This window comes from Diceros bicornis, chromosome 24, assembly GCF_020826845.1.
Source record: "Diceros bicornis minor isolate mBicDic1 chromosome 24, mDicBic1.mat.cur, whole genome shotgun sequence".
Taxonomy (NCBI): domain Eukaryota; kingdom Metazoa; phylum Chordata; class Mammalia; order Perissodactyla; family Rhinocerotidae; genus Diceros; species Diceros bicornis.
Window position 1 is genome coordinate 40,108,134 of NC_080763.1, and position 14,487 is coordinate 40,122,620.

The 14,487-nt window shown below is 46.3% G+C and overlaps 1 protein-coding gene across 1 annotated transcript; it reads right to left on the reverse strand.

Annotated features, from left to right (window-relative positions):
• Window positions 1–1,638: 1,638 nt before the first annotated feature.
• On the reverse strand, window positions 1,639–12,071 carry LOC131421280 (serpin A11-like). The gene is made up of 4 exons (XM_058567954.1): window positions 11,429–12,071; window positions 6,671–6,944; window positions 3,674–3,821; window positions 1,639–1,964 (listed from the first exon to the last, which is right to left on the reverse strand). The coding sequence occupies exons 1-4, from the start codon at window positions 12,069–12,071 to the stop codon at window positions 1,761–1,763; spliced, it is 1,269 nt and encodes a 422-aa protein (XP_058423937.1). The 3' UTR covers window positions 1,639–1,760.
• Between the last annotated feature and the right edge of the window lie 2,416 nt (window positions 12,072–14,487).

The following is a 14,487-nucleotide window of genomic DNA, read 5'->3' on the forward strand; positions in this document are numbered from 1 at the left end:
GATCTTCAAGCATTTGAATAGAGTTACTACTTTATTTGGAGTTCAAAGCAACAGAAAAGTATTGTGCGTGGCAGGTTGCCCAGGACAGGGGGTGGGCCTTCTGGAGTTCCTTCCTTTCTAAGAGAAGTGGTATCCACAGACTCAATGGGCAGGCAGAGCAGGGTGGGGAGGAGGTGCCGAGGGCCAAAGTGGGCTTGCTGAGACATGGGAACGTGTGTGCTGGTGGTCTGACAGAGGAGAGATATAGGACGGGCCGGAACACGGCGCGCGGTCATGGTGGACCTCACAATGCAATACCTTCCCGGCTGGTCCCTCACCCTGGCTTCACCCCACTTGGGCTTATCTGTGCCCAGCTGTCGGATGACTTTCACAATCACCACTTTGTCCACATTCACATCTGCTCCCAGGCCTACAGCTGCTCCCCACTGTCTACAGGACAAAGTCCACACCCCTGCCCCTGGCGTCCAACGCCTCCACCCTTTCACCTCGGAATACCTCTCCCGCTGTGATCCTGCATGAACCTGTTATAGCTGCAAAACTGGTTTTCCCAGAGCCTACCTTTTTCTTTCTTTTCCAGCGGCCCTTGCCCACAGCATATCTCCTCCGCCCTCCCCAGACTTTCTCGTCCTTTTTCCCTTTATTTAAGGCTCACCTCGTTTTCCCAGAACATACCTTTTTCTTTCTTTCCCAGTGGCCCTTGACCACAGCATATCTCCTCTGCCCTCCCCAGACTGTCTTGTCCTTTTTCTCTTTATTTAAGGCTTATCTGGTTTTCAAGATCCCACTCAAGTCTCACCTCCTTAAGGTGGGGGTGGGGGTGTGGTCCTACCACTTGCGCTTTTTGGGATGGTTCCTTCCTAGACATGCACTGCCTGTAGCCACCCTCTAGGTTTTGGCACCGGCTTCATTGTAGGGCCGGCACTGTCACACGCAGGGTACAGACATGCAGCTAGGTTGGCATCCCTTTGTGTTGTTTCCCCTCTAGCTTCAAAGGGAGTCCTCTTTATGCCTGGAGGGGCACACTTGTGGGAATGGGACTTCTGATCTCTAAAGGATGCTCCATTGCAATCAAATACTTCCCCCAGATTCCTCCACTGACCAAGTGTATGCCCTATGCCTGTTGTCCCATGGTCACGTTGACCCTCACCCTTTCTTTGATCTTGGGGTAGCCCTTGGGCATTTGACCTCCCTTGCTGCATTGGCCCATTATTGCATTGGCCCATCCTCATACCTCCTTCTCTTCATGGAGCGTGGTTTGGAGCCCCTGCCCTGGCTCCAATCTCCCCTCAAGGTGAACTAACCCCTGACGTCTGGGCAATGACATTTTAGGACGACCTCGCTTGCCTGTACAGCCAAGACTGGCCACTGTGAAGAGAGAGACTTGCTCATTTCTCCTGATGTTCTTTGTGCCTTGTCCTGGGACGCTACCTCAAAAGACACCCAGGAAAGATCTGCATTGGTGGTGGCATTGGTGGACGTCTCCCAGGCCATAGCATGAGGCTGTTCTCATTCTCAACTTTCTAACCATAGTTGATGCCAGATTTGAGGAGATTGTGAAGCGAATGGCTAACAGCTGCTCTGCGTGTTGACCCTCCCTTGTAAGCATCTCCTCGGTGTTCACGTAACCCAGCATCAACTTTATTAGCATCTTTGCACACTGATTAACTGGTTCTCACAGCAGCCGTGATGCAGGCTGGTGCTGGGCTTCCTGTTTGTTTGAGCTGAGGAGAGACAAGACACCGCCTGGCCTCCCACCACGGTCACCCTGCCACCGGGTTGACAACTTTTCCCAGGAAGAGTAAGCTCTGGGTGGTCATCTCCCAAAGGAGCACCAGGAAAGGCCTGTTGAAATGGGAATGTGGGGCCGATGTTGCATTCAGAGCCTGGGGCTGGGAGAGGAGGCCTGAGGCAGCTCCTACCTCGGTTCCCCGCTCACTCATGTCGACGGCCGCCTTGTGTGACACCTAGAAGGAGAGAAGAGGGGCAGAGACAGCATCAGCTCAGGGTGCTTTGAGGGGACAGATTCCACCTGGTGGCACATTAAAGAGACGGAGGCAAAGAGTAACCCCATTCGGGCCCCACGGGCTCTACCTTCCAAGGAAGCAACTCTAGATTCTATTTCCCTCCTCTTCTTATTCTCCCCCCTCCATCATATCCTGGGGGTTCACCCTGATGGTGCCGTTTGCTCTTTGATGGGGAGACAGGTGGGTCTGACCATGAATCACACTGCAAAAAGCCAACGGCACCTTCTAGGAGCGTTCTCAAGCCCCTAGTGCACTTGGCACGTGTCATTTCCTGCTATGAGCTGCACTTCCCTTCTCTACACCTCGGTTTTCTCACTTTTAAAATGGCTTGCTTGGCCTAAATCAATGGTTTTCAAAAGGAGCTCTGTGGAACCAGCTTGTCTGACGTGCCAAGCCCTCTGCTGGTCTCTGTTAGAAGAGTTCCTTTTTCTTAAACCTCACATAACTTCTTAAGAAGGATTCTGAGGGTTAAAAAAAAAGTTGAAAAACTTTCTCCTTGACAATCTCATCGATTCTAAAAAGCTCTATGAAGAGATAAATCTATCAGTTAAGGTCACTGTGAAAGGAATTCTTTAAAAGGCTACATTATTTCTTTTCCTTGTTCACCCTCTCCACTGTGGGCACGTGCCCACACACACACATACACACATGTGCATACACACATGCACACACATGCACACACACAAGACCACATCCCTATTGTCTTAGTTTCAGATTCCAAATCTCAGCTGGTCTTTCCCAAATAAAAAATAGAATACTTTCCTTAGCATATTCCTAGCAAAGACTCAAATGATGATTAATGACTCTACCCTAAAACAGAAAGGATAACAGAAAAGCAGACAAGGGCCTTTGTGCCTTCTGTCTTGTGGAGAATTGCATTATTATCCCCAAATATTAACGCTCCCTTCCTATTAGAGGGTTCTCGATCCTCACCCATGCCCCATGACTAGCAATGCCTCCCACAGGAGGAGAACACAGGCCCATTCCATTGATGGCGGTCTTGACTGTGGGCCTTGCTTTAGCCAGTGGCACGTGAGTGGCCTTGACAAAGGCCACATGTGAGGAGAAGTGTTAAAGGCCATTGCACATTTTCTCTTGCTTTTTCCCTTTGCTATGAGAATGGCATGTCCCAAGTAGGGGCTTCTCCTTTAACCTACATCCTGGAAGGAAGAAGACGTGTGAAGCAGATCTGTAGCCAGGTGGCAGTGACGTGCCTCTGACACGTAACAGGAACACGAACCTTTGTTATGATAAGGCACTGAGATTTGGGGGCTGCTTGTTACTGCAGCGAGGCTGACAGATACACCTCCTATTCAGGCCCACTGCTCTCTCCAGCTATAACAAAGACAGAGTTTCACTGCCTGCCCTACAAGGAAGTGCGAGGAATAAAAACAGAGCTAGTCTCACACCTGGGGAAATTCTGGCTCTGTGGGTGACCCTGAATGTGTGCTACTCTATTTAAGACTGTGTCCCTGCTCTGAAGACTATAGAGGGAAGGTGGAAAGGGACTTGCCCAGAAAAGAAGCCCTAAAGATTATCATGAAAGAACCAGAGTAGGAAGAAGAAAGGGGAACTCGACTGCCAAATGCACTTTACATCAAAGGAGAAAAGATCCCCCCACACACAGACAGCCACATTCACCCTCTTACCCTGGAGATGGTTTTGTTGAGCTGCCCAGTGATTCCTGATAAGTCAGCGTCCATGTTGAAAATGTTGGTGAGACCAATGTGGGGAAGTATCTCTTCCAGGTCATGTGTTCCAGAAATTGAAACCCTTGGCAAATGCAAGTCCAGTAGGCTAGAGAGGGAATCAGACAGAGAAGCGGGGCTGTGTCATTAGACGTGCTGCCGCTGCCCTGTCTGTGGGCGGCCTGAGCTCTGGGAGGCAGAAGTGTTTCCCAGAGTGAGGGGGAACCAGTCTTCCCACGACACCGCCTGCTGTGCCAGAACATTCCGTGACCCGGAGCGTCCTTCTCTTCCCACCTCACAGAGTATCTCGTGTGTGGATCTGAGAAGACTCCCGGCACAGCCGTGTGTCTTCGTCTTCACCACGTTTATGGAGAGCTTTCCAGGCGCCAGACATTGGGCTATGTTTTATAAGGTTTAACTGATTGAATCCACACAATGACCACATAAGGTAAATATTGTTAACATTTTCCCTCCTCCATATTCGATTTATCAGCGAGTTCTGCTGGCTCAACTTCTGGACTATATTCTAAATCCATCTACTAGCAAGCCTCTAATAGAAGCCACCGTCATCTGTCACATGTCTGAGCTTCAGGGCCGTGGTGAGGACCTGATGAGAGATCACATATGTAAAGCATGGGGCACAAATCACTAGAATAACACTCCCTCCTGTTACTGGCATGCCCTTATCATCGGATTTCCACATTCCCGGGGTTAAGTTGACAAGTTTCTTCTGAGCCAGAGCAAATCTCTCCTGTTCTTCCTGGGGTTATTCTCCAGAGTTATTGTTTAACCGTTGCTAGGGCTAGTTAATAGCCAGCTTGGAAACTTCTGCTTCTAATGGATTCAGATTAGAGACTCTATTTCAGGGTCGGGAATCACTGCCAGTTTAACTCCTGGGCCCACATGAGAGTCTAGACGGCTAGCTGAAGTGGGAGGCAGTTGGAAGTCAGGGGTTGAACAGTGAAAAGGAGAAAACAGATGAGGAAAACAGAAAACAGGCCTGTCTTGGCCTGCTTGACAAAGTTTCCACAGGCAGCACTTGGAGGGCAGGCCCCGGCCATAGAAGGGGTTAGAGTGGAGTCTAGCAGAGGGGTGTCTGGTAGAGAGCCCAACACGCAATAGGTGTTCAAGCAATGTAACTGAAGAAATGAACAGTGACCAGGGAGCATGATGCCCCTGGGCAAGCTAGCCTTCCTCACTGCTGAGTGGAGGGAGACCTGGTAGAATCTTGTTTTCATGTCTGAAAGCCCATTCAAATGCCTGCTATGATGCTGTAACTCTCTGATACTAGAAACAGTCACTAGGAGCCTCTGAGATTTAGAAACGTAACTTGTGTTGGTTTTGATTTTTCAGGGTCAAACTGAGAGGTCAAAATAGACCCTCCCTGAGGGAAAATCTACTAGTCTAGAATATTTTACGGTACTTCTTTCTGTGAAGGGGGAAGGGAAAGGCTGACCCAGGGGAGCTTGAGTATAAGGAGCTGGAATCAGAAACTGACCAGAGCTATGTAGCTTCCTAGACAACAGAGACACTCCCTTAAATCCTGGCCTCTGTTCTTGACCTGTATCTCTTTTATTTGGTCCTTGAATCTCTGCCCAACACAAAACACCCCTTCTCTATCTCTGGAACCTCAGTGCGGCGGGGAGCTGAGAGAAGGCTTCTGTGGGCGTGTGCATGACTGGTGCCTACCAAGTGGGAGTGGACTAAAGGTGGCCGTCAAGAGGTTTGGTCTATACCCCTCCCCTCGAATCTGGGTGGGTTCTATGACTGCTTTGACCAATAGAATATGGCAGAAGTGACACTGTGCTAATTTCTGAGCCCAGGCCTTATGAGAGTGGGAGCTTGCACTTCCTGTCTTTTGTACTACTCCCACTTGGAGCCCTGAGCTGCCGTATAACAATAGCAACTACCCTGAGCTGCTGTGCAGAAGCCCAAGCTAGCCTCGTGGAGACACTGCACGGAGAGAGAGATGCCTGCTCAGCCCTTAGCTGAGTCAGCCATCCAGCCCAGACACCAGACATCTGAGAGAAGGAGCTTCGATGCTTTAGCTCCAGCCACCCTCTGACTGCAATTCAGGAGAGCCCCCAGTGAGAACCGCCCGGCTGAGCCCAGTCCACCCACAGAATCGAGAAGAGAATAGATGGTTTATTCAAGCCTTTCCATTTCAGGGTGGTTTGTTATACAGTAATAGAAAATTAGAACTCAAGGCCAGATTTCATCCCAGAGCACCCTGCAAAGGAAGATATACCCCAAGAAGAGGTTAGCTGGTGAATAGAGTCTAGGCAAACAGTAAAGACTGAAACTACTGTGAGAAAACCACAGACTGAAAAGGAGCGAGAGAGACAGGGGTAGGAGAGAGATCCCATAAAATTGGCACTTTGATTTTTACAACGTTCTTCTTGATATTTAATTTAAGAAATGTTTTAAATTAAAAAGAGGCACTTTTAAAACATATACACTGTTCCATGGGAGCCATAAGTATACTTTGTATTTTATTTATTAATTTTTAATTTATACCCCCTTCACTCATTATGGGAATCATAATTATCCTTAATAATTGTCCTTGACCTGATGTTTTGCCTACACTTAATTACCTTCTAGTAGTGAATTATTATTTGGAGAAAAGGAGAAGCAAGAGGAAAGGAGGTTGGCCAGAAAGACCAAGAAGGATAAGAATGATTAATGCCCAATAAGCACTTACCATGCACCAGGGACCACTCTCTGCGCTCCGTACATATTAACTCGATTAATCCTTCACACGACTCAACGTGGTGGTTGTTATGGCCCCATTTTACATTTGAGGAAATCTGAGGCCCCAAAGGGAGGAAAATTGCCCAAGATCACACAGTTGGTTGAAGGACAGGACGGAGAGCCAAACCTAGGGGTTGGGATCTTGCAACTGGAGTTGATCCAGACCTGCTCAGATTCTTGAACAAGGTCCTCTGCTCTGATGCTTACCTGGGCAGGAGCAACTGGCCCCATTTTCTCAAGGTCTCTGGCTGTAGAGCCGCCTCCACCTGCTCCATTTTCCCAGGATCAGGGAGGATCAGCAGGGCCTGGGCATTTCCGCTGTACTCGATCTGGAGGACAGTGCAAGCCACCTCCTGGTCATAGAGGAACCTGTGCATTTCCTTCTGGTGCATCATGGGGACACGTAGAGAGGTCCTCTCATCCACAGAGAAGCTCTCTTGCTTCTGGCTCTGATAGCGATTGAAGGGATGCTTCCACTTGGCTTAGGACACAAAACACACAAAACCATGAGAACACACTCCAAGAGAGCAACTCTGGGCAGACATACACTAAGCCAGGAAGGTTTGGTGACTTCCTCTTGGATATCTAAGTATGAGGCAAGGAAGTGGCATGGATACAGAATCAGGGGGGCCAAGATTTCGGCCTGGTTAAGCCACTAGAGCAAGTCACCAAAGTTTGAGCTCCAGTGACCTATGATTTTATTCCATTTCAGAGCAACTTAACTTTCAAGAGGCCAAGAGGTGTTTCTATGTACTAAAGACCTTCCATGTGCAAGGCATTATTTCTTTAAGTCTTCACCAAAATTAATAGTAAACAAGTATTATCATCTCCATGTCAGAGATGAGAAACTGAGTCTCTGTGAATTTATGTAAAAATTCCCAATTTGAAGAGCCATTAGGTGGTAGAGCAGGGATTAGGGCCTGCCTCTGGCTCCACAGCTCAGGTTCTTTGCAAACACTGCCAAGTTGTCTCTAGACAACAACAACCTTCTACAGAGAAGCTCAAGGGCCACCTCTACTTCCCAACTCCCTAATATTCAAAATGTAATGCAAAACCCATTAAGACATAGCGAGAAATGCAGAATCTGGCAGTCGCAGTAGTATCCTCTCTTTCTACTTATAATCTCCACCCACAAACTGCCTCCTGACTTGGCCTCCTGAAAGCACAGGTCTTGGAGACAGGAGGAGGGGGCTGGTTCATCCTGCCCCTCCCTCCCACATCCAATTAATGACAAAGTTTTGCTGATTCTGTCTCCAAAGCCACAACTTTATTTGGAGCCACTATGATACTAAACATTTGACCACTTCAAGAACCTCCTAACTTGTCTTTGCTCTCCCACCCTTCCTCCTCTCCAAACCATTTTCCAAATTGTAGCCAGACTGATCTTTCTCAAATAGATGTGATTATGTCACTCCACTGTTTCAGATCTTGTGGTAATTCTGGGGTCCTCTAGATAAAGTCAACATGGCCCCTGCTTACCTTTCCATTGTAGCTCCCCCTAGGCATTCCCTTATTGCATTCTATGTTCCAGTCAAACTAAATTCATTTCAGTTCCTTGAAAATGCAGTGGTATGTCTTTTCCTTGGATTTTTGCACATACTGTTTTTTCAACCTGAACTCTCTTCTCTCCACCTCTCCCACAGCCTCTTTGCCTAAATCCAACACATTCTTCATGTCTTGGCTTAGATGCCTCCTCTTCCAGGAAGCCTTCCTTCACTCCCCAAGTCTGGTGTCTCTTTTAAGAGTTCCATGGCATCCATACTTACTCAAGCAGAGCATCACTTTCTACTGAGTTGCAATTGCCTTTTTACTTATTTACAGCTCACATGGGGTTGTGAGCTACCCAAGGGTGGGAAAACTCTAACTTATTCATAAATTTCCCCAAGAGGCTAGCACAGTTCTTGTGACATAGTGAGTGCTTAATATATGTTCTTGAATGAATGAATGAATGAATGAATGAATAGCATTCCTAGAGGCCTCAAACATGAGACTCAATTTTAACTTGAAATCGTTAATTCAGCAAACATTTAAAACATGCTTAGCTATGTCAAACTCTGAAGAATCAAAGATGATTAAGACTCAGGCCCTTGAGACTTTTGGTCAGCATCTCAGACTGAATTAAAGCAGAAAAAACTGATTTTTCTGCTTAAACAGAAAAAAAATGGATAAAATAATGGAAAAATAAATAAATAAATAACTGAGTTTAAAAACAAGTGGCAAAGTTTTCAGAAAAAAAGCAGGAGTACATATTTCTGATTTGGAACTGAAGTCATCTGGCTCATGGATTGTCAGAATCAGATACAGCCCTTAGGGGTGGTGTTTAATGTCTTCTCAGGGGAAATAAATGAAACTCAGGCCCACACTTGGAACTGAGGTCTCTTCAAATAGTCAGAAGCTATTAAAGGCAATCCCTTCCCCCTCTGGGAAGCTTAGATTGAAAAACTCTGCCCAGCAGCCCAGAGACAAGATAGGACAGGTCACCACATTTCCAAGGCCATAGGGAAAAGAGTCACCTACTCTACATTCTTTGTTCTCATTACTCATTCAGTGCAGGAACTCCCCAACCTGAAAATTAATACAGAACCAGTGAAACCAATAAGACTAGACAAGAGGCAAAAGTGAAATTGTCCCCCAGAGAGACTTCCACAACAGGCCAAAAGAAACTCAAAAACACACAAAATTTTCACTGAATATGAGCTCAAAGCTGAAAATTTTAATCCTCTCTTGAGAGAGAATCAGCAGGAGCAACAAAACCAAGAATTCACAGTTCAAGATCTCTAGATAATAGAATAATCTAAGAGATCTTTTTTTAAAGAGTGTTAAAAAAAAGGAATAAAATTCATAAGGAAAGAATAGGTGGTTATGACAAAATAATAGGTATATTTGAGAAAAATATAAATCCTTAAAATGAAAATATAGTCAGTGAAATTGAAAACTCAATGGATGAGTTAAACAACAGATTAGACATGGCTTAAGAGAGAATTAGTAAAATGGAAGCTGGCACTGAAGAAATCACCCAGCTGGCAGCACAGAGAGAAAAAGAGATGTTTTCCTGGGGGCAGGAAATACAAAAGATGGGCTTGGAGTGTCTTGTAGTGCCAGAAAGTAAGAAAGTGCTCCTCCCCACCTAAAAATCAGCAATGATGGAGGCATATCAAAGGGACACAGAAACCAACTGAAAGAGGTCCCAATGGCCAATATTGAAACATTTTGAGCAAGAAAATTAAGTAGTATTGGATTATAAACCAAAGTATAAAATGAATATCCATGAGTCCATACTTATATAAGTAAATGATTGGATAAATAAATGTGGGAGAAGAAACTAATGTCTCATGCAGACGAATTTCAAATAATTTACATAGATCCTCCTCCCTCAATGAGATGGAGCATAACTTACCACTCCATCAGTGTGGGATGAACATATTGATTCCCTCCAAAGAGCACAGTATAGAAACGGGGGAAAAAGGGTAACTTTATAGGGGATAAATCTGGCAAGCATCACCTCAGTCAGGTGACCAAGGTCAACATCAACAGTGATAAGTCATGTTGATACTTTGTATCATTGACACAATGTGATGAGAATGGCACTTTACCTCTGTGATCTTCCTCCCCAAGTTCCATCACCTCAGTCTTAATCATGGGAAAAACATCAGACAAATCCCAATTGAGGGACATTCTACAAAATACCTGGTCACTATTCCACAAAATTGTCAAGGTCATTAAAAGCAAGGAAAGTCTAGGAAACTGTCACAGCCAACAGGAACCTAAATTGACAGGATGACTGAATGTAATGCGGATGCTGGATGGGATCCTGGAATACAAAAATCATCAGGTAGAAACTAAGGAAATCTGAATAAAGTATGGATTTGAATTTTTTAAAAATGGAGGAGCTCATTTTCCTAGCAACACAGATGGAAATATATGATACCAATTCAGGAAATAACTGAGGTAAAAAGAAATGGACCCTAAAAGTATGAAATGTTCAAAGCAATGGTCAAAATAAGCTATCTGTATAAACTAAGATGTGGTAATGACACTAAAACATAAGTGCAAAATAATATATACAGTATGATACCATTTGGGTAAAATTTTAAAACACATAAACTGTATTCTATATGATTATGGATACATTCTTAACGTGCTAATGATGTGAATACATGGATGAGGAAGATACACACCAATCTAGGAGAGCGCTTGCCTCTGGGGAGGGATGGAAGGAGGGAAATGGACCAGAGAAGGACCAAAAAGAAATTGAACTTATCTGAAATATCATATTTTTTAAAAATAAAAATCTGAGAGCCAGCCCTGATGGCCTAGAGGTTAAAATTCAGTGCACTCCACTTTGGTGGCGCAGGTTCAGTTCCCAGGTGCAGAACCACACCACTCATCTGTCAGTAGCCATGCTGTGGTAGTGGCTCACACAGAAGAACCAGAAGAACTTGCAACTATCCACAACTATGTATATAGGGGCTTTAAGGAGGAAAAAGGAAGAAAAAAGGAGGAAGATTGCCACCAGATGTTAGCTTAGGGCGAATCTTCCCCTGCAAAGAAAAAAAAAAAAACTTATGAAATAAAAATCTGAAGCAAAAGGTAAAATGTTTATATTTTTTCACTGTTGGTGGGGGAGTGTATGGGGGTTTTTACATTATTCTCAGTATATTTCTGTATGTTTGAAATAGTTAACAACATAATAGGAAATAAAATATTTTTCTAAAAAGTAAATTAATAGAAAAATGAGATTGACTGTACAACTAAAAACAAAAAATTAGAAAAAAAAAGAATAGAAAAAACATGACAAGAAAAACCAAAAATTGATCAATCAAGAAGTAATGGTATAAGAACATTATTTAAATATATGATGGTAACTAGCAGAAGGAACACTATAAGGCTTCAGGGTCAGTGCCTTCCAGGGGCAGGGCTGGAGAGGGTGCAGGTGGCAATAATTCTGCTTGAGCCTGCGCTCACCTTTGAAGAAGACGTAATTCAGGAGGACCATGAGCGTGTCTTGTGTGAGCTCCTGGAGGCAATCCACGACCTGCCCGTATGTTTGCTTTCTCACGTAGTCATTAATCTGCCTCCCAGTTGTAGCGGAATCCGTGAAGTTGGCAGAAAAAGCGAAAGCCCCGTACAGCTCTCTGATGGTGTCCAGAAAGTGTTGCTGAGGTTTCAGCTGCTTGTCCAGGAACAGGGAGCTGCCTACTTTGAGTTCAAGTTTGGGGCTGGGCCAGTTCAGGGTGTGGATGAGGCTCTGGAAACCTCGGTGGACGTCGGCCTCTGGGGTCTCCGTGAGGTTGAAGCCGAGGCCCTCCAGGATCTGAGTCGGGGTGTCAGCTTGCGCCCCAAGAGAGAGCAGGGCCAGGGTGGTAGAGATGCTCACGGGCGAGAAGAAGATGTTTCCTGTGGTTTCTGCTGCCAGCTGCTTATACAAACGCAGAGCAAAGTTGGTAATGGTGGGTGTGATTTTACGGTGGGCGGGGGCTGGCTCTGAGTGCTGGTCACTGGGGGCTTGAGGCACCCCCAGATTCTTATCTGCATGGGCAGGAAAGGGCTGACAAAGGACAGAGGCCAGGATCCCTACTCCCAGCAGCCACAGCCACGCTGGCCCCATCCTCTGAAAACAAGATGTTGAACACGTCAGACTTCTTCATAAAGAACTCCATGGTTCCCATTGCTTATGCAGTAAACCTCACACCCAAAATGAATCCCACAGAGGTGTCATGAGGGGCACTGCAGAGGGTGAGGGGGTGGCTGAGCAAGCTCCAGACTCGTTCCTCCAAGACTCCAGTCAGAGCTGCAGCCTCTTATCTTCTCTACATATTGATATGGCTTTAAGAGTCTGTTGAGAAAAGGACTCTGGGCTATTAAAAACCTTCCGTGGTCTATTCTCCCTGCCTCTCTCCCTGCATCCTTTCTTTTTTTTCCTTCCATCTTTCCCTCCCTCTCCCCATCGTCCCTACCTCCCTCTCCCCTCCTGTTCCTCTCTCTCCCTCCCCTCTCTCTCCTCCCTCCCTCCCTCCTCCCTTCCTAGGGGGAAGATCAGCCCTGAGCTAACATCCATGCCAATCCTCCTCTTTTTGCTGATGAAGACTTGCCCTGGGCTAACATCCGTGCCCATCTTCCTCTGCTTTATATGGGACGCCGCCACAGCATGGCCTGACAAGCAGTGCATTGGTGCACGCCTGGGATCCGAACCTGGGCCACCAGCAGCAGAGCGCGCACACTTAACCGCTACACCATGGGGCCGGCCCCTCCTTTTTCTTTCTTCTTTCCAGTCATTCCTTCAATCATTCATTAACTTTCAAGGATTGGGCTGACACTCAATACTATGGAGCAAATGTTCAGGGCACAGTGACAACCAATGATGCTGGGCCTCCCTTGTACCTAGGCATGGCCACTAACTATAATCTTGCCTATTGGAGTGGAGAGGATGATGTGTGCCTCTCCTGGGTCAGGCCCTCAAAGAAAGGGGGGGTGCCCTCTACTCTCTTGGTCTTTCGTTGGCTGGAGTGTGGATGTGATGATCAGCCATGGGGACATTGTGGATGACGGGAGCCCATGAGGGGTGGCAAAACCACAGGATGGATGTAGCCTGGGGGGAGAGAGGAGAGAGAGATCAACTCTGCCTCCATCAAACCTGTTATCTCCAAGTACCTCTTGTCACATGCAGTGACTGAAACCTGTACCTTAATTGATGCAGAGGTTTAGGAAAGATATCTGTTATGGGTTGAATTGTGTCCCCTAAAAATTCATATGTTGACATCCTAATCGTTATGAATGACTTCATAAGATGACGTCATTACAGTGGGCCCCTAGTCCAATATGACTGATGTCCTTATAAAAAGGGGAAATTTGGACACAGACACACACAGGAAGAATGCCATATGAACATGAAGACAGAGAGCAGGGTGATGCTTCCAGGAGCCAAGGAACGCCAAGGATTGCCAGCAAACCCCAGAAGCTGGGGGAGAGGCCTGGGGCAGATTCTCCCTCACAGCCTCAGAAGGAAGCAACCCTGCTGATAGATGACTTGATCACAGACTTCCAGCCTCCTGAACTGCAAGACAATAAATTTCTGTGGTTTAAGCCGTCCAGTTTGTGGTACTTTGTTGTGGCAGCCCTAGGAAATGAACACAATATCTCTCGTGCTTTAAGGTATAAAATGTGTCAGAAGAGCCTTCAAGCCACCTTGAAGGGGTCAAAGTGATGCAGGAGTAGGAGACCTCTTGCTTCAGGGCCAGGAATGCGGCTCCAGCTCGAGGTGAAACTGCAGTGTAGACAATGCTTGTCTCTGCTCGCTCTGCCCCTGTCTAGGGCCCTCCTTTCCCTTTCAGAGCCTTCACATCCATCGCCACGTCCTCGCGGAGTATACACCACCATGTTCTCACTCGCACTCCCCAACCTTGATGTTCTCAGTAAGGAGAATATCGTCCCCTGTTCCCTTCAAAGATGACCTCTCCATTGTCCCATGGCACAGCGGCTGCCCACTGCTGACCCTCACATCTTTGCTGTTTGTCCTGATAGCGTTTGTGTTTTAACCATCACATTTAGTACTTTTTGCCCAAACCAATGGCCTCCGGGTCAATTACAAATGCTGTGGTAGGGTGAGAGACATCACATTTTTTGAGATGGTTTATAGTCCCTCGTGCCCTAAACACCCCGCCAGACCCCAAAGGCTGATTGTCAGGGGGACAAATGCAGCCTCATTATCAGTTGTGTCGAAACCCGTTTGCTGGTCAAAGTCCTGCGGGCGGTTCCCCAAGGCCACGTCCTCCCTCTCTCCACCACAGTCCTGTGTGGGCTTGCTTAATCACAGTTTCCACACTCGCTGGATTTTCTTTTGAGGGGAGATTTGGAAGAAGCAGAACAATTTAAAAATTGGTCTGCCCCTGGGGAAAATAAGAAAGGTAACTATGATGAAACCATTTCCAGTTTATTATTTTCATCTCATGGAACTCACCACCATTTTCTACCCTACTGCACCCCAGAGACCCCTAGACTTACAGAAGGATCTATTTCCCAAAGAG

Bases quoted from the DNA above. Each gene is read 5' to 3' on its own strand.
- LOC131421280 (XM_058567954.1), bottom strand. From the start codon at position 12,071: ATGGGGCCAGCGTGGCTGTGGCTGCTGGGAGTAGGGATCCTGGCCTCT. The intron at 3,822-6,670 runs GTAAGCATCAGA...TTCCCTCTCTAG, and splicing joins GGCCAGTTGCTCCTGCCCAG to CCTACTGGACTTGCATTTGC. The intron at 1,965-3,673 runs GTAAGAGGGTGA...CTCTCCTTCTAG, and splicing joins TCAACAAAACCATCTCCAGG to GTGTCACACAAGGCGGCCGT.